The sequence below is a fragment of the Myxine glutinosa genome, chromosome 3, assembly GCF_964187855.1.
Source record: "Myxine glutinosa chromosome 3, kmMyxGlut1.1, whole genome shotgun sequence".
Classification (NCBI taxonomy): Eukaryota; Metazoa; Chordata; class Myxini; order Myxiniformes; family Myxinidae; genus Myxine; species Myxine glutinosa.
In genome coordinates, this window is record NC_136263.1 from 149,633,034 (window position 1) to 149,659,292 (window position 26,259).

The 26,259-nt window shown below is 42.4% G+C and overlaps 2 protein-coding genes across 3 annotated transcripts in view; both read left to right on the forward strand.

Moving 5' to 3' along the window:
• The first annotated feature begins 17,561 nt into the window (after positions 1 to 17,561).
• LOC137417990 (low molecular weight phosphotyrosine protein phosphatase-like) overlaps positions 17,562 to 26,259 on the forward strand; it is a 28,376-nt gene continuing 19,678 nt past the window's right edge. For both annotated transcript variants that reach the window (XR_013622886.1, XM_068103927.2), the window contains exon 1: positions 17,562 to 18,045. Coding sequence is in view for 1 of the 2 variants with exons in the window: in XM_068103927.2 (XP_067960028.1) it covers positions 18,009 to 18,045 (37 nt within the window). In the remaining variant the exon portion in view is untranslated. The remainder of the gene's footprint in view (positions 18,046 to 26,259) is intronic.
• On the forward strand, positions 17,811 to 20,730 carry LOC144891364 (uncharacterized). The gene is made up of 3 exons (XM_078774674.1): positions 17,811 to 18,410; positions 18,768 to 19,117; positions 19,189 to 20,730. The coding sequence occupies exons 1-3, from the start codon at positions 18,314 to 18,316 to the stop codon at positions 19,732 to 19,734; spliced, it is 993 nt and encodes a 330-aa protein (XP_078630800.1). The 5' UTR covers positions 17,811 to 18,313; the 3' UTR covers positions 19,735 to 20,730.

Below are 26,259 nucleotides of genomic sequence, written 5' to 3' on the forward strand. Positions count from 1 at the left end.
TCAGATAATGGTACATCAGAATCAGATAATGGTGCATCAGAATCAGAGAATGGTACATCAGAATCCGAGGATGGTACATCAGAATCCGAGAATGGTACATCAGAATCAGATAATGGTGCATCAGAATCAAAGAATGGTACATCAGAATCAGAGAATGGTACATCAGAATCAGAGAATGGTACATCCGACTCAGAGAATGGTACATCCGACTCAGAGAATGGTACGTCAGAATCAGAGAATGTTGCATCAGAATCAGAGAATGATGCATCAGAATCAGAGAATGGTACATCAGAATCAGAGAATGGTACATCAGAATTAGAGAATGGTGCATCAGAATCAGAGAATGGTACATCAGAATTAGAGAATGGTGCATCAGAATCAGAGAATGGTACATCAGACTCAGAGAATGGTACATCAGAATCAGAGAATGGTACATCAGAATCAGAGAATGGTACATCAGAATCAGAGAATGGTACATCAGAATCAGAGAATGGTACATCAGATTCAGAGAACAGTACATCAGAATCAGAGAATGGTACATCAGAATCAGATAATGGTACATCAGAATCAGATAATGGTACATCAGAATCAGATAATGGTGCATCAGAATCAGAGAATGGTACATCAGAATCCGAGGATGGTACATCAGAATCCGAGAATGGTACATCAGAATCAGAGAATGGTACATCAGAATCAGAGAATGGTACATCAGACTCAGAGAATGGTACATCAGAATCAGATAATGGTGCATCAGAATCAGAGAACAGTACATCAGAATCAGAGAATGGTACATCAGAATCAGAGAATGGTACATCAGAATTAGAGAATGGTGCATCAGAATCAGAGAATGGTACATCAGAATTAGAGAATGGTGCATCAGAATCAGAGAATGGTACATCAGACTCAGAGAATGGTACATCAGAATCAGAGAATGGTACATCAGAATCAGAGAATGGTACATCAGAATCAGAGAATGGTACATCCGACTCAGAGAATGGTACATCAGAATCAGATAATGGTACATCAGAATCAGAGAATGGTACATCAGAATCAGATAATGGTGCATCAGAATCAGAGAATGGTACATCAGAATCAGAGAATGGTACATCCGACTCAGAGAATGGTACATCAGAATCAGATAATGGTACATCAGAATCAGAGAATGGTACATCAGAATCAGATAATGGTGCATCAGAATCAGAGAATGGTACATCAGAATCAGAGAATGGTACATCCGACTCAGAGAATGGTACATCAGAATCAGAGAATGTTGCATCAGAATCAGAGAATGGTGCATCAGAATCAGAGAATGGTACATCAGAATCAGAGAATGGTACATCAGAATCAGATAATGGTACATCAGAATCAGAGAACAGTACATCAGAATCAGAGAATGGTACATCAGAATCAGATAATGGTACATCAGAATCAGATAATGGTACATCAGAATCAGATAATGGTGCATCAGAATCAGAGAATGGTACATCAGAATCCGAGGATGGTACATCAGAATCCGAGAATGGTACATCAGAATCAGAGAATGGTACATCAGAATCAGAGAATGGTACATCAGACTCAGAGAATGGTACATCAGAATCAGATAATGGTGCATCAGAATCAGAGAACAGTACATCAGAATCAGAGAATGGTACATCAGAATCAGAGAACAGTACATCAGAATTAGAGAATGGTGCATCAGAATCAGAGAATGGTACATCAGAATTAGAGAATGGTGCATCAGAATCAGAGAATGGTACATCAGACTCAGAGAATGGTACATCAGAATCAGAGAATGGTACATCAGAATTAGAGAATGGTGCATCAGAATTAGAGAATGGTACATCAGAATTAGAGAATGGTACATCAGAATCAGAGAATGGTGCATCAGAATCAGAGAATGGTACATCAGACTCAGAGAATGGTACATCAGAATCAGATAATGGTGCATCAGAATCAGAGAATGGTACATCAGAATCAGAGAATGGTACATCAGACTCAGAGAATGGTACATCAGAATCAGATAATGGTGCATCAGAATCAGAGAATGGTACATCAGAATCCGAGGATGGTACATCAGAATTAGAGAATGGTACATCAGAATCAGAGAATGGTACATCAGACTCAGAGAATGGTACATCAGAATCAGATAATGGTGCATCAGAATCAGAGAATGGTACATCAGAATCCGAGGATGGTACATCAGAATCCGAGAATGGTACATCAGAATCAGAGAATGGTACATCAGAATCAGAGAATGGTACATCAGACTCAGAGAATGGTACATCAGAATCAGATAATGGTGCATCAGAATCAGAGAACAGTACATCAGAATCAGAGAATGGTACATCAGAATCAGAGAATGGTACATCAGAATTAGAGAATGGTGCATCAGAATCAGAGAATGGTACATCAGAATTAGAGAATGGTGCATCGGAATCAGAGAATGGTACATCAGACTCAGAGAATGGTACATCAGAATCAGAGAATGGTACATCAGAATCAGAGAATGGTACATCAGAATCAGAGAATGGTACATCCGACTCAGAGAATGGTACATCAGAATCAGATAATGGTACATCAGAATCAGAGAATGGTACATCAGAATCAGATAATGGTGCATCAGAATCAGAGAATGGTACATCAGAATCAGAGAATGGTACATCCGACTCAGAGAATGGTACATCAGAATCAGATAATGGTACATCAGAATCAGAGAATGGTACATCAGAATCAGATAATGGTGCATCAGAATCAGAGAATGGTACATCAGAATCAGAGAATGGTACATCCGACTCAGAGAATGGTACATCAGAATCAGAGAATGTTGCATCAGAATCAGAGAATGTTGCATCAGAATCAGAGAATGGTACATCAGAATCAGAGAATGGTACATCAGAATCAGATAATGGTACATCAGAATCAGAGAACAGTACATCAGAATCAGAGAATGGTACATCAGAATCAGATAATGGTACATCAGAATCAGATAATGGTACATCAGAATCAGATAATGGTGCATCAGAATCAGAGAATGGTACATCAGAATCCGAGGATGGTACATCAGAATCCGAGAATGGTACATCAGAATCAGAGAATGGTACATCAGAATCAGAGAATGGTACATCAGACTCAGAGAATGGTACATCAGAATCAGATAATGGTGCATCAGAATCAGAGAACAGTACATCAGAATCAGAGAATGGTACATCAAAATCAGAGAATGGTACATCAGAATCAGAGAATGGTACATCAGAATCAGAGAACAGTACATCAGAATCAGAGAATGGTACATCAGAATCAGATAATGGTACATCAGAATCAGATAATGGTACATCAGAATCAGATAATGGTGCATCAGAATCAGAGAATGGTACATCAGAATCCGAGGATGGTACATCAGAATCCGAGAATGGTACATCAGAATCAGAGAATGGTACATCAGAATCAGAGAATGGTACATCAGACTCAGAGAATGGTACATCAGAATCAGATAATGGTGCATCAGAATCAGAGAACAGTACATCAGAATCAGAGAATGGTACATCAAAATCAGAGAATGGTACATCAGAATCAGAGAATGGTACATCAGAATCAGAGAACAGTACATCAGAATCAGAGAATGGTACATCAGAATCAGATAATGGTACATCAGAATCAGATAATGGTACATCAGAATCAGATAATGGTGCATCAGAATCAGAGAATGGTACATCAGAATCCGAGGATGGTACATCAGAATCCGAGAATGGTACATCAGAATCAGATAATGGTGCATCAGAATCAAAGAATGGTACATCAGAATCAGAGAATGGTACATCAGAATCAGAGAATGGTACATCCGACTCAGAGAATGGTACATCCGACTCAGAGAATGGTACGTCAGAATCAGAGAATGTTGCATCAGAATCAGAGAATGATGCATCAGAATCAGAGAATGGTACATCAGAATCAGAGAATGGTACATCAGAATTAGAGAATGGTGCATCAGAATCAGAGAATGGTTCATCAGAATTAGAGAATGGTGCATCAGAATCAGAGAATGGTACATCAGACTCAGAGAATGGTACATCAGAATCAGAGAATGGTACATCAGAATCAGAGAATGGTACATCAGAATCAGAGAATGGTACCTCAGAATCAGAGAATGGTACATCAGAATCAGAGAACAGTACATCAGAATCAGAGAATGGTACATCAGAATCAGATAATGGTACATCAGAATCAGATAATGGTACATCAGAATCAGATAATGGTGCATCAGAATCAGAGAATGGTACATCAGAATCCGAGGATGGTACATCAGAATCCGAGAATGGTACATCAGAATCAGAGAATGGTACATCAGAATCAGAGAATGGTACATCAGACTCAGAGAATGGTACATCAGAATCAGATAATGGTGCATCAGAATCAGAGAACAGTACATCAGAATCAGAGAATGGTACATCAGAATCAGAGAATGGTACATCAGAATTAGAGAATGGTGCATCAGAATCAGAGAATGGTACATCAGAATTAGAGAATGGTGCATCAGAATCAGAGAATGGTACATCAGACTCAGAGAATGGTACATCAGAATCAGAGAATGGTACATCAGAATCAGAGAATGGTACATCAGAATCAGAGAATGGTACATCCGACTCAGAGAATGGTACATCAGAATCAGATAATGGTACATCAGAATCAGAGAATGGTACATCAGAATCAGATAATGGTGCATCAGAATCAGAGAATGGTACATCAGAATCAGAGAATGGTACATCCGACTCAGAGAATGGTACATCAGAATCAGATAATGGTACATCAGAATCAGAGAATGGTACATCAGAATCAGATAATGGTGCATCAGAATCAGAGAATGGTACATCAGAATCAGAGAATGGTACATCCGACTCAGAGAATGGTACATCAGAATCAGAGAATGTTGCATCAGAATCAGAGAATGGTGCATCAGAATCAGAGAATTGTACATCAGAATCAGAGAATGGTACATCAGAATCAGATAATGGTACATCAGAATCAGAGAACAGTACATCAGAATCAGAGAATGGTACATCAGAATCAGATAATGGTACATCAGAATCAGATAATGGTACATCAGAATCAGATAATGGTGCATCAGAATCAGAGAATGGTACATCAGAATCCGAGGATGGTACATCAGAATCCGAGAATGGTACATCAGAATCAGAGAATGGTACATCAGAATCAGAGAATGGTACATCAGACTCAGAGAATGGTACATCAGAATCAGATAATGGTACATCAGAATTAGAGAATGGTGCATCAGAATCAGAGAATGGTACATCAGAATCAGATAATGGTACATCAGACTCAGAGAATGGTACATCAGAATCAGATAATGGTACATCAGAATTAGAGAATGGTGCATCAGAATCAGAGAATGGTACATCAGAATTAGAGAATGGTACATCAGAATTAGAGAATGGTGCATCAGAATCAGAGAATGGTACATCAGAATTAGAGAATGGTGCATCAGAATCAGAGAATGGTACATCAGACTCAGAGAATGGTACATCAGAATCAGAGAATGGTACATCAGAATTAGAGAATGGTGCATCAGAATTAGAGAATGGTACATCAGAATTAGAGAATGGTGCATCAGAATCAGAGAATGTTACATCAGACTCAGAGAATGGTACATCAGAATCAGAGAATGGTACATCAGAATTAGAGAATGGTGCATCAGAATCAGAGAATGGTACATCAGACTCAGAGAATGGTACATCAGAATCAGAGAATGGTACATCAGAATCAGAGAATGGTACATCAGAATCAGAGAATGGTTCATCAGAATCAGAGAATGGTACATCCGACTCAGAGAATGGGGCATCAGAATCAGAGAATGGTACATCAGACTCAGAGAATGGTTCATCAGAATCAGAGAATGGTACATCCGACTCAGAGAATGGTACATCAGAATCAGAGAATGGTTCATCAGAATCAGAGAATGGTACATCAGAATCAGAGAATGGTACATCAGAATTAGAGAATGGTTCATCAGAATCAGAGAATGGTACATCCGACTCAGAGAATGGGGCATCAGAATCAGAGAATGGTACATCAGACTCAGAGAATGGTTCATCAGAATCAGAGAATGGTACATCCGACTCAGAGAATGGTACATCAGAATCAGAGAATGGTTCATCAGAATCAGAGAATGGTACATCCGACTCAGAGAATGGTGCATCAGAATCAGAGAATGGTACATCCGACTCAGAGAATGGTACATCAGAATTGCAGCAGTTTTTGACTTCTGGTTCTGGTTGCTCCTTGTGTTGGTCGATTCTGCAACCTACTCCTTCCACCCCAATCAGAGCTATGTTTTCCGGACCGGATCTGTCGTGTTTTTATGCCTCTGCCGACGAAGTCGCCGGATGCATTATGTTTTCAGGTTGTCCATCCGTCTGTCCTTCCATCCATCCGTCTGTCTGTCCGTCCGTCCGTCCGTGATAGGTTTTTGTTACCACGATAACTTGAGAATGGCTGAAGGGATATTAGTCAAACTTGGTGCTGGTATGTATAATGAGGTACATATTAACTGATTAGATTTTGGGGTCACAAGGTCAAAGGCCAAATGTCAGAGGTCATGGTAGGTAAAAATCCTGTTACCGTGATAACTTGTGAACCAGTGATGGGATTCTGATAAAATTTGGTACACGTTTGTATTATGATGTAAAGATTAACTGAATCGATTTTGGCATGCAATGTTCAATGGTCAAAGTCTGTAATAGGTCCATAACTTGAGAATGGCTGAAGTGATCTACAGTGCATTCAGAAAGTATTCAGACCCCTTCACTTTTTTCACATTTTGTTAAGTTGCAGCCTTATGCTGAAATCGTTTAAATTCATTTTTTCCCTCATCAATCTACACTCAATACCCCAAAATGACACAGAGAAAACAGGATTTTAGAAAGTTTTGCAAATTCATTAAAAAGAAAAAACTGAAATATCACATTGACATAAGTATTCATACCCTTTGCTATGACACTTGAAATTTAGCTCAGGTGCCTCCCATTTCTCTTGATCATCTTTGAGATGTTTCTACACCTTGATTGGAGTCCACCTGTGGTAAATTCAATTGATTGGACGTGATTTGGAAAGGCACACACCTGTCTATATAAGGTCTCACAGCTGACAATGCATATCAGAGCAAGACCCAAGCCATGAGGTCGAAGGAACTGGCTGCAGAGCTCAGAGACAGGATTGTGTCGAGGCACAGATCTGGGGAAGCCGACAAAAAAATCTCTGCTGCTTTGAAGGTTCCCAAGAGCACAGTGGCCTCCATTATTCTTAAATGGAAGAAGTTTGGAACAACCAGGACTCTTCCGAGAGCTGGCCACCCGACCAAACTGAGCAATCGGGGGTGAAGGGCCTTGGTAAGAGGTGAACAAGAACCCGATGGTCACTCTGGCTGAGCTCCAGAGATCCTGTGTGGAGATGGGAGAAAGTTCCAGAAGGACAACCATCACTGCAACACTCCACTGATCTGGGCTTTATGGCAGAGTGGCCAGACGGAAGCCTCTCCTCAGTGAAAGACACATGAAAGCCCGCTTGGAGTTTGCAAAAAAGCACCGAAAGGACTCTCAGACTGTGAGAAACAAGATTCTGTGGTCTGATGAAACCAAGATTGAACTGTTTGGCTTCCGTCTGGCCACTCTGCCATAAAGCCCAGATTGGTGATGTGTTGCAGTGATGGTTGTCCTTCTGGAAGTTTCTCCCATCTCCACACAGGATCTCTGGAGCTCAGCCAGAGTGACCATCCGGTTCTTGGTCACCTCTCTTACCAAGGCCCTTCTCCCCCAATTGCTCAGTTTGGTCGCGTGGCCAGCTCTAGGAAGAGTCCTGGTTGTTCCACACTTCGTCCATTTAAGAATTATGGCAGCTACTGTGCTCTTGGGAACCTTCAATGCAGCAGAGATTTTTTTTTTGTAGGCTTCCCCAGATCTGTGCCTCGACACAATCCTGTCTCTGAGCTCTGCAGGCAGTTCCTTCGACCTCATGGCTTGGTTTTTGCTCTGATATGCATTGTCAGCTGTGAGACCTTATATAGACAGGTGTGTGCCTTTCCAAATCATGTCCAATCAATTGAATTTACCACAGGTGGATTCCAATCAAGGTGTATAAACATCTCAAAGATGATCAAGAGAAATGGGAGGCACCTGAGCTAAATTTCAAGTGTCATAGCAAAGGGTATGAATACTTATGTCAATGTGATATTTCACTTTTTTCTTTGCAATAAACTTGCAAAACTTTATAAAATCCTGTTTTCTCTTTGTCATTATGGGGTATTGAGTGTAGATTGATGAGGGGAAAAATAAATTTAAACGATTTCAGCATTAGGCTGCAACATAACAATGTGAAAAAGTGAAGGGGTCTGAATACTTTCTGAATGCACTGTAATTCAAATTTGGTACAGGTATGTATAATGATTCAAAGATTAACTGATTATATTTTGGGGTCCCGAGGTCAAAGGTCAGAGGTCATGTCAGGTAAAAATGTGATAACTTGTTTACAGCTGAAGGGATTTACATTAAAAGTTGGTACAGGTATGTATAATGATGTAAACATTAACTGATTAAATTTTGCGGCCAAGAAGTCAAAGGTCAGAAGTCATTTCAGTTAAAAATGTGATATCTTGAGAATAGCTGAATGGATTTCAAGCAAGCTTGGTACAAGTATTACAATGATGTAATGATGTGGGTGGAGGCGTATCGGTGGACACCGGGACGTCGAAGAGTGTCGTTGTAGTTCTGTTAAATTTTCATTCCTGTGTTGCTGTTTGTGTTTAGTACAACACTGGATCCGATCAGTTTTAAATTTCTTGAGCATGATCCACACAAAAATTGTATGAGAGAATTTAATTGATGACGTCATCGGTCACGTGGTTGGCAGCCATGTTGATTGAACATAAATTTACGTCGTCAAATACCACATAAACACAACAGCTAATAAGCAACACACAAACAGGTCCTGGCAAGGGTCTGGAATCTCTGATTGCTCTTTCGTGTTCAGTTCTGTGTTGTTTCTGCATTATTAGTTCCATGTTAATATAGACATCTGGGTATGAACCTCTTTTCCTTTTTCTTCCAGTGATAATTTAGTTTTGCAAACATCTGCTGGAAGACTGTTCCTTGTGTTGATAATTCTTTGGTTGAAGCACTTTAACCACATACTTGTCTTCCACCTTGTAGCGGTATCATTTTGCCTTTGATTTTGAAATATAGTATTGTAAGTGTGGGAATTGTCGTCCTGTATCAAAATAACAGACAACTTTCACTTTGTTGATAAAGGATCATTTATTAATTACGTACGTATGGAGAGAAAAGTTTGACACCAGGCAAGCAGATCTCTAAATTCCACTCAAGATGGCATTCAAAATACACCCACACCGTCCACCACAAAAGAAGGCAAAAGGGAAAGCTGGGACATAAGATAAGAACAAAAGCTGATGTAACGGACCCTTGGCTTCACATTTTTGCACAAGGTCAAACCAAAGATAAAAACATGTTTTTTGCCAGCTCAGCACAAAGAAGCAGTTCTGCCCAGCAACTGTGAAATGGCTCTCAGCCGACCCTGTACAAGCAAGGATATTTCCCTTGGCCGAGCTCAACTTGATCACATGATGCATTTACCTAGCATGCTCCTGGCCATGGCTGTCTGATTGGTCCAGAGATTACGATTATCCATTTTTACCGCTACAGCTCTGTCCTTTTTGTCATCTCTGACAATCTGACTAACATTTCCCCCATCTTGGCCCAGGCCCCCTTCTCTGCCTGCCAGAATTATGCTTCCCCACCCCCGTGATTTCCATCCAGGCCCCCCCCCCCCCAAAACCCTGGAAGCTTTGAGATTGACAAATTTCCCGAAGTGGATCCATTCCTTCTGGCAAATGCGACAGTAGGGACACTGCCAACACAAAGGCATACATCATTAGCACAACACCAATACACTCATATGCATAAAAAACAAAACAAAAAAAACTTAAACTCATATTTGTTTGCAGGTGGGTTAAAATCCAAAAAGCGAAAGGTACACTTCTTAATCCAACTCGTTGCTCACGCCTATTATCTAGTCTCCTTCAGCATGGCTCTCTCATGCTTACAGCACTAAATTTTCCCCAAAATACCTCAGTTGTCCTTCAAGGTTTTTTTCCTGCCATTTGTCTCATCCGTAGTACAGACAAGTTGAATATAAGCTTATTTTTTTTAACTACCGACACGGTGCCTAAGACCGTTTCTTCAGGAGGCTCGTTCAGGCTTGTTGACTCGTCACCCACATTCAGCTCCTCCTCAGCATCGTTGTCATGATCCTAAAACCCAATCCTGAAGCACATTTTTCTCATTCACACCCAAATCAAAGCCTCATCATATATGAATGTTATAATCTATATAATAATAGCGTGTACGATCTACAAACCGCGCTCTTTGTTTATCACGTACAGACATACTCGAAAAATCTGAATTAGCCGACGTTGGGGCCCAAAAGCATCCGATTAACTGCCGATATGACGCCTTCTTACGACGCCATCGTATTGGCGTCTGCTGGGCGAAGGCGAAGCAAGCCGTCCGCTGATTGGACAGGCGAAGGCGAAAGCAAGCCATCCACTGAGTGGACAATCCAGAGCATGCATTTGTGCCGGTGTCGGCGATCGTTGTTCCTATGCGCACTCTTCATTCTCATCTTTCTTCCTAACTCTTACTCAGACAAGCAAATCCCCTATGCCATCCATAATGGTACACTCAATCCATACACCACATCCTCCCTTCCGTGGATGTTCCACGGGTTTCGGCTAGTCTATATAATAATAGCGTAAGGACTCGACTTTGTTATCCCTTTTACGCCGCACCCAGTGACCCGGTGCCCACGGCACTAATGGATTTACGATCTACGAACCACGCTCTTTGTTTATCACGTACAGCCATACTCGAAAAATCTGAATTAGCCGACGTTGGGGCCCAAAAGCATCCGATTAACTGCCGATACGACGCCATCTTACGACGCCATCGTATTGGCGTCTGCTGGGCGAAGGCGAAGCAAGCCATCTGCTGATTGGACAGGCGAAGGCGAAAGCAAGCCATCCACTGAGTGGACAATCCAGAGCATGCATTTGTGCCGGTGTCGGCGATCGTTGTTCATATACGCACTCTTCATTCTCATCTTTCTTCCTAACTCTTACTCGGACAAGCAAATCCCCTATGCCATCCATAATGGTACACTCTATCCATACACCACATCTTCCCTTCTGTGGATGTTCCACGGGTTTCGGCTAGTCACCACTATTCCCATAACCAATGATTATAATTTTCCATTATTATAGCAATCTTAAATGCAAAATGTCAACAGCTAAAATGAAAAGGAAGTTGATATTTTGCAAGCAATTAACTACACGACTCAGCAATTACTTCGAAACACATTCCCAGACTAGCGACATAGCCTGGAGATGACAAACCAAATTAACAAAACTACAACACAGCATGTGTCCTCATCCTTGCCACTTATTTATCATCACTCTGCATTTATCACTCTAGCCTCTTGGCTTTCGTCATTCATTTGCAACATTGTGTGATTTAATCTTTTCAGCTCATCGTCCAAATCATGGCACTAACTTTTTTCAGACCAATTTTCCCCCAAACTTTCACTTTCTCGTTATCTCAACTATTTTTGCTCTTACTGCTGCATCTGTCTGTTGTATTTTGGTTAGCGTCGGACGATACTGCCAGCGAACCAAATATCCACACATATCTTCACCTGGGAATGGAATCACCATAAGAGTCAACCCTAACTTTGATGAATGAGGAAGTTGTGAGCATACCCTATATTTACTTTTGTTCATGTGGTTGGCATGTTGCAGAGACATTGCCAAGAAAGTATTCAGAGGATGTCCAATTATTGCATCATGTAGCACTATGGCACGTTCTTCCTTGTTGCGGATATGGCATGACTCCGGTTATCTGGTCTACAAGGCAGTTTATTTGTCACGCTCAATTTGCTGCGTGTGTCATCATTAAAGCCCACAAGGCTTCGGTCCAGTGTTCTGCCGAATTCATGTGAGATCCCTTTTCAGGATTATATCTCTTGCAAATGCAGCAAATTTTCCAAGAACACAACATACCCACACCTTCACAGTTGACAGCTGTGTGGGTGGTTGTAAGGAATGAGACTCAATTAACCCACCGTCTCCTGGGTTTGGCCTCATGACAGTCCTTACCTGCCACTTCCATTAGCCTGTGTATGAAATGCTCACACAATGCTGATTATGCAACACAAAAACATTCCGGCATTTTAATAAAAATCCATGCAACACTTAATTACTATGTACACTATGCCTCCCTTTGCTAGTATGATCTACAGTCACGTGAAAAAGTAAGTACACCCCATGTAAAGTTTTGACTTTTTCAACATATTTCAACATACAGCTATTTGATCTTCATTTCAACAATATTGATAGTTAAAGGTGATTTCATATAACAAATATCATGAAACATTTACATTTTGTAGTCCATTGTATAATTTAAATAAACATAAATGCAAATTTCGCATGTGGAAAAAGTAAGTACACCCCATGAAATGTTTTTTAAAATCTTTTTAACATATGTGGACATATCAATATTTAATCATTTAAACAGTATCTACAGATAAAGGTGATCTAATTGAACAAAAAACAATGAAAAGTTGACTGTAATAATTTATTCAACAAAAAATTAACAGAGATGCCATTTCCTTCTGTGGAAAAAGTAAGTACACCCTTGGCTCTAATAGGTGGTATTGCCCCCTTTGGCAGAAACAACCTCAAGTAGGCGTTTCTTATAAGTTATAACTGTCTACCAGTCTCTGACATCGACTGGGAGAAATTTTTGCCCACTCCTTCATGCAGAATTCTTTCAGCTGTGCGATGTTTGAGGGGTTTCGTGCATGCACAGCTCGTTTCAAATCCCCCCACAACATCTCGATTTTGATTTAGATCCGGGCTTTGACTTGGCCATTCCAGAACCCTCCATTTCTTTCTTTTCAGCCATTCCTTGGTGGATTTACTGGTATGTTTAGGGTCATTGTCATGTTGCAAGGTCCACCTTCGGTTGAGCTTCAACTTTCCGACAGATGGCCTCACATTATCCTCAAGCACCCTCTGGTACAATGAAGAATTCATCGTGGATTCTATGATGGTGAGCTGCCCAGGCCCTGATGCAGCAAAGCTGCCCCAAACCATAATATTTCCACCACAATGCTTTGCAGTTGGTATCAGGTTATTGTGGTCAAATGCTGTCTTTGGTTTTCGCCAAACATGTCTTCTGGTACTGTGGCCAAATAGCTCTACCTTTGACTCATCTGTCCAGAGCAGATTGTTCCAGAAGGGCTGGTCTTTGCGGAGGTGTTCATTGGCAAACTATAGTCTTGACCTGATGTTCTTTCTGGACAGCAAAGGTTTCCTCCTGGCACACCTCCCATGCAGATCAAATTTGTGCAGCCTCTTTCTAATGGTAGACTCGTGCACTTTGACATCAACAGTGGCAAAAGCTACCTGTAGGTCCCGTGATGACATTCTGGGGTTCTTAGAGACTTCTTTCAGCATCTTGCGGTCTGCTCTTGGGCTGAACTTGCTGGGGCGGCCTGGCCTGAACAAAGCAGATGTTTGGGATCTTCTCCACTTGTAGTGGGGCAACTTAGCATAACAATTGTGCATTTTGTGAGGAAAGCACCAAATTTGGCACACTAGTAGACTATCATATTATGAAAAGATCTGGATATTGGGCCATCTCAGATTCAGAGATTTGATTTTTGCAAGATTTCGATTCGATTGGGATCGAAGACAACACCTTCTTCATCTTCTGTACAGTGAAGTTGCCAGCCCTGAATTCTCTGGCTACATCTGGGTGCTTCATTGCGAGTGCAACCATGTCCCTCAGGTGAACAGGGACCCACCTGGCATAGTGTGTGTGGTCTAAGGCATGGAACCATGGGACCAGTTCCGTCAGGGCATCAAGGTACATCGTGAATGAAGCCTGCCGCAGAGAACGCACGTAGACCAGTACCAACAACTCTAGTTCCAGCACAGTTGCCCAGTACTGAAAGTTGGGAATGTCTTCTCCTCTCTGGTGACACCAGTCTTCGAACTCAGGCAGGTCTTCTGCATCATCAGCATATGTCATACAGTGGCGTTCATACGCATGGTGTTGCAGGATGTGCAGTGCCGCTGCAGTGATTTGATGAGCTGTTCTTGTGCGGGTGACGTGGGCAGCTCACAGGAAGGAGTCGGCCGTCCCTGGCGTTGCAATCTCAGCTTGCAAATCTGCAAATCTTGCAAAAATACAATCTCTGAATCTGAGATGGCCCAATATCCAGATCTTTTCATAATATGATAGTCTGCTAGTGTGCCAAATTTGGTGCTTTCCTCACAAAATGCACAATTGTTATGCTATATTTAGCTTAGCTGCCGGACTATAATGGCGTTTCTGTGGGAGCAACAGCTTCTACAGGAAGTAAAAATATTATAAACCACAAACACGTATGCTTAGCTTTTTAAACAGTCGCTAATGCTCTTTATAACACTAAATGAAGAAATTTGGAGGAATCCCGACATCCGTGAAGTAAGGTTTACTTACAGAACTGAGCGAAGATCTACTGTACACTATATATAACCCACAAATGGTGGGTTAATAACATGGCCCTTTCTGGCGCTACCGTGGCATTTTCCGTCGCGAACTTTTGAAACTCGATCCTGCTGTTTAATTTGAAACTTAAAGGGAAGAAGCCCGAGTTGTGCTCATTTACCAAGCAGATAGCTTGCGCTTGCCAAGCCAGCCGTTCCTTAACGGTTTTGAATGCAATGGTTGCTCGAATGCTTAAACCACTTGGCGATCTCTCCACAAGAAACTTGGTAAATGAACACCCACCCAATGTTCTTGAGACCCGACCATAGATCGACTGTAATCTATATACCCCAAAGAGGAATGACCCTTCTTGCCGCTCCTGTAGTGAGCGGGTGTACTAGTTGATAAAAAATCTTGATAAACTTTTCCAAAGATCTTCTTCGTGTCATAATCGATATTAGCGTTTTTCTTAATTATAGGATGGATTTTGGTGATAATCGAAGGATTTGTCACTTATTCTTGCTTAAAATTCAATTACCCGCTCCTTGCAAATACCAAAAACGTGGACTTCTCACGTTTTCTCTAAGACATAGACGTCGGCCGCTGAAGGAAATAAATAAATAAACAAGAAGACGTCACGCGTAGCACGACACTTGCAAAATCCACCCCCCCCCCCCAAAAAAAAATGTTTTGCATTGATACAGCAAATTGTCCATTTCATGAAGATTAAAATTTACAATCTTGATCAAAGCTCGGGTCAACAGGATGAAAAGTGACGGTTTTTCAGATGAAAAATGATGATTTTAGAAGTTTGACCTTGAGTTGACCTGTGACCTTTTGACCTCATAAATAGTTGGTTTCCCAATTCAGTGAGGCAATGCACAAATGCTGTTCTATTTTCAAGTCAATCGGATGAAAATTGATGGGTTTTCATATGAAAATTGATGATTTTGGAAGTTTGACCTAGAGTTTACCTTTAACCTTTTGGCCTCAAAAATAGTAGGTTTTCCTATTTATTGACACAATGTGCAAATGCTGTTCAATTACCAAGTCAATCGGATGAAAATTGACGGTTTTTCAGATGAAAATTGATGATTTTGGAAGTTTGACCTTCAATTGACCTTTGACCTTTTTACCTCCAAAATAGTTGGTTTCCTAATTCAATGAGGCAATATGCAAATGCTGTTCAATTTTCAAGTCAATCGGATGAAAATTGACGGTTTTTCAGATGAAAAGTGATGATTTTGGAAGTTTGACATTGAGTTGACCTTTGACCTTTTGACCTCAAAATAGTATGTTTCCCAATTTAGTGACTCGATGTGCAAATGCTGTTCAATTCTCAAGTTAATCGGTTGAGAATTGATGGCTTTTTGAATGAAAATTGATGACTTTTAAAATTTGACCTTGAGTTGACCTTTGACCTTTTGACCTCAAAATAGTTCATTTCCCAATTTATTGACTCAATATACAAATGTTATTCAATTTTCAAGTCAATCGGATTTAAAATGGCGATTTTAGAAATGTGACCTCCAGATGACCTTTGACCTTTGACCTCAAAATCAATAGGCTTCTCAATTCGGACGACCTAGACTACTTGGTGAAGTTTCGTGACGATCGGTTTAGAATTGTGACCTGTAGGCCAGTGACAAACAGACAAACAGACAGAACCACAAACGCAATCGACCAATATACTTGAAAAATCTTCGATTTTGCAAGTAATAAACAAGAAATATGTCGTGAAATCCCTAGACCTTTGGCCTATGTTGACCTCAAAAATAATTGGTGGTTGAATTCAGTGATGCGATATGCAAATCCTTTTCAAATTTCAAGTCAATGAGATGAAAATTGAGGATTTTAGAAATTTCACCTAAATTGTTTACCTTTGGCCTATGTTGACCTTTTGACCTCAAAAATAGTTGATGGTTGAGTTAATTTACCAGATATGCAAATCCTGTTCAAATTTCAAGTCAATCTGATGAAAATTGAAGATTTTAGAAATTCCACCTAAGTTGTTGACCTTTGTTTGTCCTCTATGTTGATATTTTGGCCTATGTCGACCTCAAAAGAAATTGTTGGTTGAATTCAGTGATGTGATATGCAAATCCTCTTCAAATTTCAAGTCAATCCGATCAAAATTGAGGATTTTAGAAAGTTGACATGGTTGTTGACCTTTGGCCTATGTTGACACTTTGACCTTTTGACCTCAAAATCAATAGGCTTCTCCCTTATGACCAATTCTACCATTTGGTGAAGTTTCGTAAAGATCGGTTTGAAATTGTGACCTGTAGGCGATTGATATACAAACAGACAAGAAAGACGTCGTGCAGAGCACGGTACTTCCAAAATCCACCCCCTTTCCCCAAAAAACGTTGCCATGGATACATAAAATTGCCCATTTCATCAATATTTCAATTGACGATCTTAATCAAAGGAAGTAAGCACCGTATTCTCTCCTATTTTAAGGTAGCTTCGCCAACAACGGAGTTAGATGGTGGTGACCTGGAATAAGACAGTAAGTGAGGGAAGAGAAAAAGACGCAAAACAGTGCGTACGTAATAAATAGATGGCCTTTTCATGGGACCACGCCAAGATACTTTGCTCTCTCTCGCTGTATGGGAACGAAATCACGTTATAAACAGAGGTTTCTCGGAGAATAATGGGCAAATATGCCAGTTTATGACAGGCGAACAAAATTATGTTTGAACAATCCTTCGGAGAAGATGAACACCGGCTCACATTAGAAACCCGGCGGTGTAGCAACCGGTCCATTCGTAGCGGTGTATAATCTTTCGGCACCGCTTTGGCAATAATTCCATGCGAATCGACTTTGAAAGTCTTTACATCCTAAAAATAACGGAGAAACGTACGGTATGTTTCAGTTGTTTGCCTTTGGTCTCCAATCACTCAACATATTTTTTTATCAGGGCATCCAAAATTGCACCAAAAAGCATCCATTCTCGTACTTCCGGAAGTGTAGGCCGGAAGAAGAATCGTGTGAATTGACCTTTTTAATATTGTGGCATGTTTAGATTTCGAAGGATTGCGATTTGCAACAGAAATCGAAAGAATAATGGATAATACAATAACAGAAAAATAGAGGACTCTCGGCCTAGCCATATTTATAATGTTTATATATATATATTTAACGTTTAATCTGTGGAATAACCTTGGCTCCAGATTCGCCTCCTTTTCGGATTTGGAACAATTAAATAAAAAATTGGGCGCCTGTTGGTTCATTTGCCGCTTCTTGTCGGCGAAATTTTCGTTGGCAACACTGTGTAGGACAGCTGATGTTCAAGACGCGAAGGAAACCGTAACGTAAGGTTCTGGCATCTTTATCGGATAGTTTGCCGTTGGAGTGGAGTTGACCAGCTGTGCTGCTGCGTGGTCCGCGGAATGGCCATGAAGAAGAGAGTGCTGTTCGTGTGTTTCGGTACGGCATTTGAACGACATGACGGAGCTTGTTGTTTTAAATAAAGAGGTGACAATGGGATCTGACCTTGTGTTATACAATATGGAGTTATTACATCATCAGGGTGTTTGACCCGAGTCACCCGAGTCATATCCTCAGGGTGGGTATCTGGATCATGTTTCTGCCTGTATGTCGAATGTGAGTTTTTAAACTCGTGATTAACGTGTCGAAAGTGCGTCGAGGAACATTGAAACGTGTGTACAGTAGTCAGTATTAGTAACGGGCCCATATGTACAATGCGTTACTCATCCACACGTACAATGCGTTACTTACCCACACATCAGTGCGTTACCCACACATCAGTGTGTTACTTATCCACACATACAGTGCATTACTTGCCCACACATACAGTGCATTACTTGCCCACACATACAGTGCGTTACTTATCCACACATACAGTGCATTACTTATCCACACGTACAGTGTGTTACTTATCCACACATACAGTTCGTTACTTATCCACACATACAGTGAGGTACTTGCCCACATACAGTGTGTTACTTATCCACACACAGTGCGTTACTTATCCACACATACAGTGCGTTACTTATCCACACATACAGTGCGTTACTTATCTACACATACAGTGTGTTACTTGTCCACACATACAGTGTGTTACTTATCCACACATACAGTGCATTACTTGCCCACACATACAGTGCATTACTTGCCCACACATACAGTGCATTACTTGCCCACACATACAGTGCATTACTTGCCCACACATACAGTGCATTACTTGCCCACACATACAGTGCGTTACTTATCCACACATACAGTGCATTACTTATCCACACGTACAGTGTGTTACTTATCCACACATACAGTTCGTTACTTATCCACACATACAGTGAGGTACTTGCCCACATACAGTGTGTTACTTATCCACACACAGTGCGTTACTTATCCACACATACAGTGCGTTACTTATCCACACATACAGTGCGTTACTTATCTACACATACAGTGTGTTACTTGTCCACACATACAGTGTGTTACTTATCCACACATACAGTGCATTACTTGCCCACATGTCCAGCGCGTTACCCACACATCCGTGCGTTACTTATCCACATACAATGCGTTAATTATCCACACATGCAGTGTGTTACTTGCCCACACATCAGTGCGTTACTTATCCACACATACAATGCGTTACGTATCCACACATGCAGTGTGTTACTTGCCCACACATCAGTGCGTTACTTATCCACACATACAATGCGTTACTTATCCACACATGCAGTGTGTTACTTGCCCACACATCAGTGCGTTACTTATCCACATACAATGCGTTACTTATCCACACATGCAGTGTGTTACTTGCCCACACATCAGTGCGTTACTTATCCACACATACAGTGTGTACTTATCCACACATCAGTGCGTTACTTATCCACACATACAATGCATTATTTATCCACATGTACAGTGCGTTACTTATTCACACATACAGTGTGTTACTTATCCACACATACAGTGCATTACTTATCCACATGTACAATGCGTTACTTTCCCACACAGTGCGTTACCTATCCACACGTACGGTGCGTTACTTACCCACACACACTGCGTTACTTATCCACATGTACAGTGCGTTACTTGCCCACACAGTGCGTTACCTATCCACACACAAAGTGCGTTACTTAGCCACACGTCAGTGTGTTACGTGATTACTGATTATCTGAATTCATAACAACATGGGACTTGATGACGAAGCGTAATAATGTTACTTTATCGTCAGGTTCCATTTATTTTTATTTTTTGTTCATAAAATGTGCTTTGTGCTGTGTCTTTGGCATAGCTCCATCAGGGTGGTGTTCCATTACCAATCGGCTTGTAGTTGTAGAGCCAGCTGTTCCTTATCGACTGTTTCAATGGAGTGTTTGCTTTAGTGCTTAGGCCACACAGCGAGCACTCTACGAGCTGCTTGGTAATGGAACACAACCCTGATTTATTCCCAAGAATATACTTGTCTGAATCACGTCATTGTGGTGACTTATGAATCTACCGACATAACAACACCTTCGATTAATAACCCGAAGATTTAACATTACTGCCTATAATTCCCTATGATGATGATGTTTTTCTGAATTTTTTGCATTATACTCTTAGTTGTAACACTTAAGCAATGCTTGTAATTCATGCTGTTGAATGTGAAACGGTTTTGCTGAGCACAGTATGTCAATATGGGATAAGGAAAATAACTTTGGGAGTTTATGTGACAGGAGGGGCTGATTGGGGCATACTTCTTGGTAAGGTTGGGAGTGGGGGTCGTGGTAAAGGCTCAAGTCACTTCCGCCTCCGGTTTTGCCGGCGAGGTTGTGTTTTTCCAAGCTCTCCACGCTATCAAAGTAAAGTATTTTTCCCATTTGTATTTTTGTCAAAACTGTATTTTTATTTTACGGTGTGTGTCTACTGTGTGCTTCTAGTAAGATCTCGGTGTAAATCGTGCATACCTGTGTATAATCGTCGGTTGTTCCTGCCGCGTTTTTCAGGCCTGGTCCCTCGAGGCTTTCCTGTCTCCTCTCGGCGGTTGTTTGTTGTCCATTTACTTTCGTTCTCTCACTGTATTGCTTTTTCTTTGTCTTTCTTTTCACCATATACTTCCCGCAAACATCTTGCCCTTTGTTTAGTCTTAATTTTAAAAAAAATCTCAAAAAAAAAAATCAAATTTCCTTCTCCCCGCATGTTCGTTTGTTCTTCGACCACGTGCTTGCCCCACCCGTTTTTTTTTTTCTCTCCTTCCTTCAAAACTCAATCCTCTCCAGCCGACACCTTTCCAATTCTAGTTTTCACCATACTCCTTCAACTTTCTCCTTCTTCCTCTGATCCACTTTCACCTAACCTTCAAAAAATGATATTAATGAATAATTTAAAAAGTAGGCCTCTCCTCCCATACTAAGACATTTGCTTATACACCTCCCTGTTCCTCAGTTCTCTGCTCTCCTGGCTGTCAATATCCTATTCTTCTGTTCCTGCTTCTGAACCTGTTCTGCATTCCTTAATCCCCCTTGGGAATCTTTCATGCCCTAATTTAGGGAATTTCCCCAGATAGTTTTCACGGTTTAGTTTTAAAATGTTTAAACTTTCCCCTGTCGTGTTGTATTCTGTTGTATATTATAAAACACTTTTCTTCCTCTTCTTTAAAAGGTTGTCTTCTAGTTGCTCCCCAAATCTCTTCATTTCACATAAGAATTCAATTTCTTACAGTTCTTTCTTTCAACATTTCTGAAACTCACCTGCATTCCACCCCTCCTCCAACATTTTAAAATGGATCTCTGACTCAAAAATCACAAGAAACTCATTTTGCAAGAAATGTTAGTTTTCCATCAATCGTCCAACACTTTCTAAAATCCAAACTGACTCCTCCACTCCGAAACTCCCCCTCATCCATCCCTTTAAAATCTCCCCCCTTGCCCTCACCCTCCTCTCCTAAACTCCCCCTCCCCTCCTAAACTTTCCCCCCTCACCCATCCCTTTCAAATCTCCCCCCTTGCTCCTCACCCCTCCTCTCCTAAACTCCCACCTCCCCTCCTAAACTCACCCCTCTCCTCCTGAACTCCCCCCTAACCCTTCCACTTCAAATCTCCTCCCTCACCCCTCCCCTCCTCAATTCCCTCCTCACCCCTCCCCTTCAAAACTCCCCCCTCCCCTTCAAATCTCCCCACCCTCCTTTTTTCTCCAATTCTCTCCTCTCACCCCTCCTCCTCAAAGCATCCTCCCTGCTTCCTCTCACTTCCAACTCTTACCTCCATGTCCTCCAACCTTCTGCCTCGCTCTCCCCCCCCTCAAACAACACCTCACTGTGCCTCATCCAATCACCACCAAACCGTTTGTCCTCCTCATCCTTCCCTTTCTCATAGCTCTTCTGAAATCTCCGACACACGATCAACAGCTCTCCCTACCTCCTCCTCATCTTCCTCATCCTACCCTAACCCTCCGCTCCCCTGTCCTGTATCCGATGCTGCCCCTTCCTATTCTTTAACGGTATGGACCTCAAACATCTGGGGCCGTCGCTCATCCTGAATGATCTCTCCATACAGGTTGCTTCTGACAAACCAGACTTAATCTGCTTAACATAAACTTTCCTCCTTCAAGATGTCTCTGATTCCTAAATATCTCTCCATGGTAACTCCCTCCTCCGGTATGATAGACCTGATCCTCATCCTGGAGGTGGGGTTGCTATATTTATCAAAACTCTCTTCCTCACTCTCCCTGCACTGCCCTCTCTCCACCTCACCCCCAGGAGTACCTCTGGCTACGGCTTCCCCTTCGCTCCCACCTTTTGTTCATATGTGTGTTGTACCGTCCACCAAACAGTGATGACTCAATCTACATCTTGCTGTCTGATAACATGGACCAACTTCTATCTACTCATTCCAACTCTCTCTTCCTCATATGTGGTGATGTCAACTGCCATCATGCCAGCTGGCTGCATGTGGGTTCCTCTCACACCAGCCATGGCACCTCAGCAAAGGACTTCTGCGACCAACTGGGACTGACGCAATCTGTCAATTTCCCGACCTGGATCTCAGTCAACGGATCATCTTGTCTTCTAGACCTGGTTATGACAAACTACCCTGCAAATGTCTGCTGCTCTTCTTCTGCTCCAATCGGTTCATCTGATCATATGCTTGTTAAAGTGGACATCTCTCTGGCCATTCTCAGAGAGCCTCCTCAGCGTCGACGAGTCTGGCATTTCACTCAGGCCAACTGGTACGGTCTTCAAGCAGCCATGAATCATCTGGACTGGTCTCCCATCTCTACTGCCTCTGACATCAACTCATCCTGGGACTTGTTCCAAAGTAAATTGCTCTCTCTCATGCACAGATTTATCCCATTTCATCTGCAGTTGTAATAACCTTTCTCCCGTCCATAACAACAACAACAACAACAACATGCATTTTAAAGGCCATTTTCCCTGCTAGAGCGGGGGTTAGCCTTGCGGTCCCCATGACAATCTTCTCCATTTTGCCCTATTTTCTGCATCTCTCCTTGTTAACCCCCTTGCCCGCATTTCTTCTTCCACCATCTTTAGCCAAGTCTTTCTCGGTCTTCCCCGTCTTCTACTTCCTTCTACATTCATTTCCATCACTCTTCTCAACCAGTCACTTTCATCCTTCCTCAACACATGACCAAACCATCTCAACATGTTCCTCTTCACAGCATCAATCACAGGCTCTATTCCCATCATCTTTCGCAATTCATCATTTGGCTTCCTCTCTCTCAACGATACTCCGCACATCCGTCGAACCATTCACATTTCCACCCTTTCCAACCTCCGTTGCTGCTCTACGTTCATTACCCATGTCTCGCTCCCATAAATCATAACACTTCTCACACATGCAGCATACACCTTTCCCTTCAGCTTCAACGACACTCCCCTCATCATCAGCACGCCACTCAATTCCCGAAACTTCTTCCATGCACATCTCACTCGAGCAACCGTTGCCGAGTCTGATCCACCTTCTCCATTCAGCATGTCTCTGAGGTAGCAAAATGTTTTCACACCTTCCAGCTTCACGCCTTCTCCAAGATCCAACTCAACATTTCCTCCATCTGCAGCTCCCTCTGTGCACACCTTACATTTGAATGTAGCTGCCACACTGGTTAATGACCCTCTCAGACCACTACATTTTTGATGAACTCACTCAGCGCACATTGTACATTGAATGGAGTTCACTCCGACACCCTTCCTGCACACAGCACAGGGCCACTTCCCAGTTCTTTCCACCTCACCACGTGCTTTACCACTTGCCATCACCTTCGTCTTTCTGATATTCACCTTCAGACCTTTTGTCTCCATACATTCCTTCCACGTGTTCATCTTTTCCTTCAGTCCATCCATACTTTCCGCAATCAACACCAGATCATCTGCATACAACAACTCCCACGGTAAACCCGTCCATGGTACATGGAATCTTGTGGTGAGGCATTTTCCCTGAAACAACTTGCCTTCGCCTCATGGAAGGAAAATCCAACGGAAGGTGATCTCATTTCCTTTCACAAAGCCCGGAACAAGTGTGTGTCTACCCTCAGGAGAGCCAGAAAACACGATCTCTATACTCTCAAGACTGAACTCTCAAACATGTCTCCCTCTTCCAAATCCTGATGGCGTCTGGTCAAATCTGGTTCTGGTGTTTGTTCCACCTCCATCCCCTCCCTTACCTCAAATGGCTACACAGCTAACTCCGCACGTGAAAAAGCTGAATGCCTCAACTCTGTGTTTGCCTCAAAATCTTGTGTCCCAACCCGTCCTTCGCTGTACCCACCGTACCGTCGTACCCAGCTGCTCCTGGACTCTGTGTCCTTCTCTCCTGACAAGGTGGAGAAGTTTCTCTCAATCCTCGACTCTCAATCCTCGATTCTGCAACTGGACCAGACGGCATCAGCCCACGTGTCCTAAAATCCTGCTCTGCCGCTTTTTCACACCCTCTCTCTATTCTCTTCACCCTCTCTTTTGCTCAAGGTCATCTGCCATCAGTTTGGAAATCAGCCAACATTACCGCTTCACACAAAAAGGTGCAAAAACAGATCCTTGCAACTACAGACCAATTAGCCTGATCCCAATGATCAGCAAAGTCATGGAATCCATCATTGCTTCAGATATCAAATCCGTCCTCTTCCCCATTGGCTTAATCTCTGATCATCAATTTGGTTTCAGACCAGGTCACTCTACTCTGGACATGCTACTTCTGATGTCTCAACCATGGATGGAGGTCCTCAATACCAAAGAGGAAATCAGAGCTGTCTCCCTTGACATATCACGTGCCTTCGATATGGTCTGGCACCCCGCTCTGCTCACCAAACTCTCCTCCTATGGTATCCATGGAAATCTCCATGCCTGGCTTGCGGACTTTCTCTCTGGTCGTAGTCAACGTGTGGCCCTGAATGGATTTCTCTCATCTCCCCTTCCTGTTCAGGATGGAGTTCCCCAAGGCAGTGATCTGGGCCCTGTGCTTTTTCTGGTCTTCATCAATGATCTCTCCGACTCTCTGGAAAATTCTCTCTATCTCTTTGCTGATGACTCCCCTCTCTGCCACTCAATACCTCATCCCTCAGATCGGCAGTCTGCAGCCTCCTCACTCTCTGCAGACCTGGACAAAATCACAGACTGGGCAAACGAGTGGAACATGTCTTTCAATCCTGACAAATCTCACACTCTCATTATGTCTCTCCGAAAAGACCGACTGGACAACCCTCCCATCTACTTTCTCAAGAATCCTCTCCAAGAAGATCTGTCACTCAAGCTTTTGGGTCTCACTCTCTGCCATGACCTTTTCTGGGAAAAAACACTTTTCCAAGCTGGCCTGCAAAGCCAGTCGCCGGGCATCCTCCGTCGTGTGAAGTCCTTCCTTGGCACACCTGAGCTCCTCACCACATACAAGGTTTTCTTCCGCATCTCAATGGAATACTGCTCTCCCCTCTGGCCTAGTGCTCCTGCCTCACACCTGTCTCGGCTTCACGTTGTTGAAACCAAAGCTTCCAGAATCATTGGAATCTCCCATGATGAAGAAAACTCTGAGGGCCTTTCACTCACTCACTCACTCGCCGCAGGCAGGTTGGTAGTCTTTCTGTCTTCTACCGACTCCTCTCCGGCCTAGCTCCCCCAGCTCTGTCTGTGCTCTGTCCCCCAAATACTCCTACAAGTCACAGAAGATCTGCCAGCAATCCTCTTCTGGTGAAACTTTCAAAATCAAGACTCTGCTCACCTTCACGCTTTCATTCCTCTTTTCTCCCACCTCTGGAACAAACTCCCTCACTCTCTTCAATCTCTCTCCTCCCTCCAGGTCTTTAAAATAGTTGTTCACCACCATCTCTTACCCCCATCCAAAACCTTGATCTTTTCTACACCCGTTAATTCACCCCAGATCCACTTTCTTGAAATACCGACTTGTGTCCTGGAAGTCCTAGCAGTGTCGATGTGTTTTATACATCTCCCACCCCCCCCCCCCCTCCCACTTCCCAAGCCTCCTCCCCCCAAGCCCTCTCCCTCCCACAGATATCCCATTGTCCCTGCTCTCAAATGTTGTACTTGTGTGCTTCCCTCTCTCTCCCCATCTTGTCTCCAGCTCCCTTTATTGTATGTTTTATGTGTCCATTTGTTTTATTGTGATTAATGTTAGCTCTTACACGAGCCTCGATGTTGTATACACACAAAAAAAAAAACTC

Coding starts and splice junctions, on each gene's coding strand:
- LOC144891364 (XM_078774674.1), top strand. CDS start 18,314: ATGTACAATGCGTTACTCATCCACACGTACAATGCGTTACTTACCCAC. Junction 18,411..18,767: donor GTTACTTATCCACACATACA/GTGCATTACTTG, acceptor CCACACATACAG/TGCATTACTTGCCCACACAT. Junction 19,118..19,188: donor AGTGCATTACTTGCCCACAT/GTCCAGCGCGTT, acceptor CCACACATGCAG/TGTGTTACTTGCCCACACAT.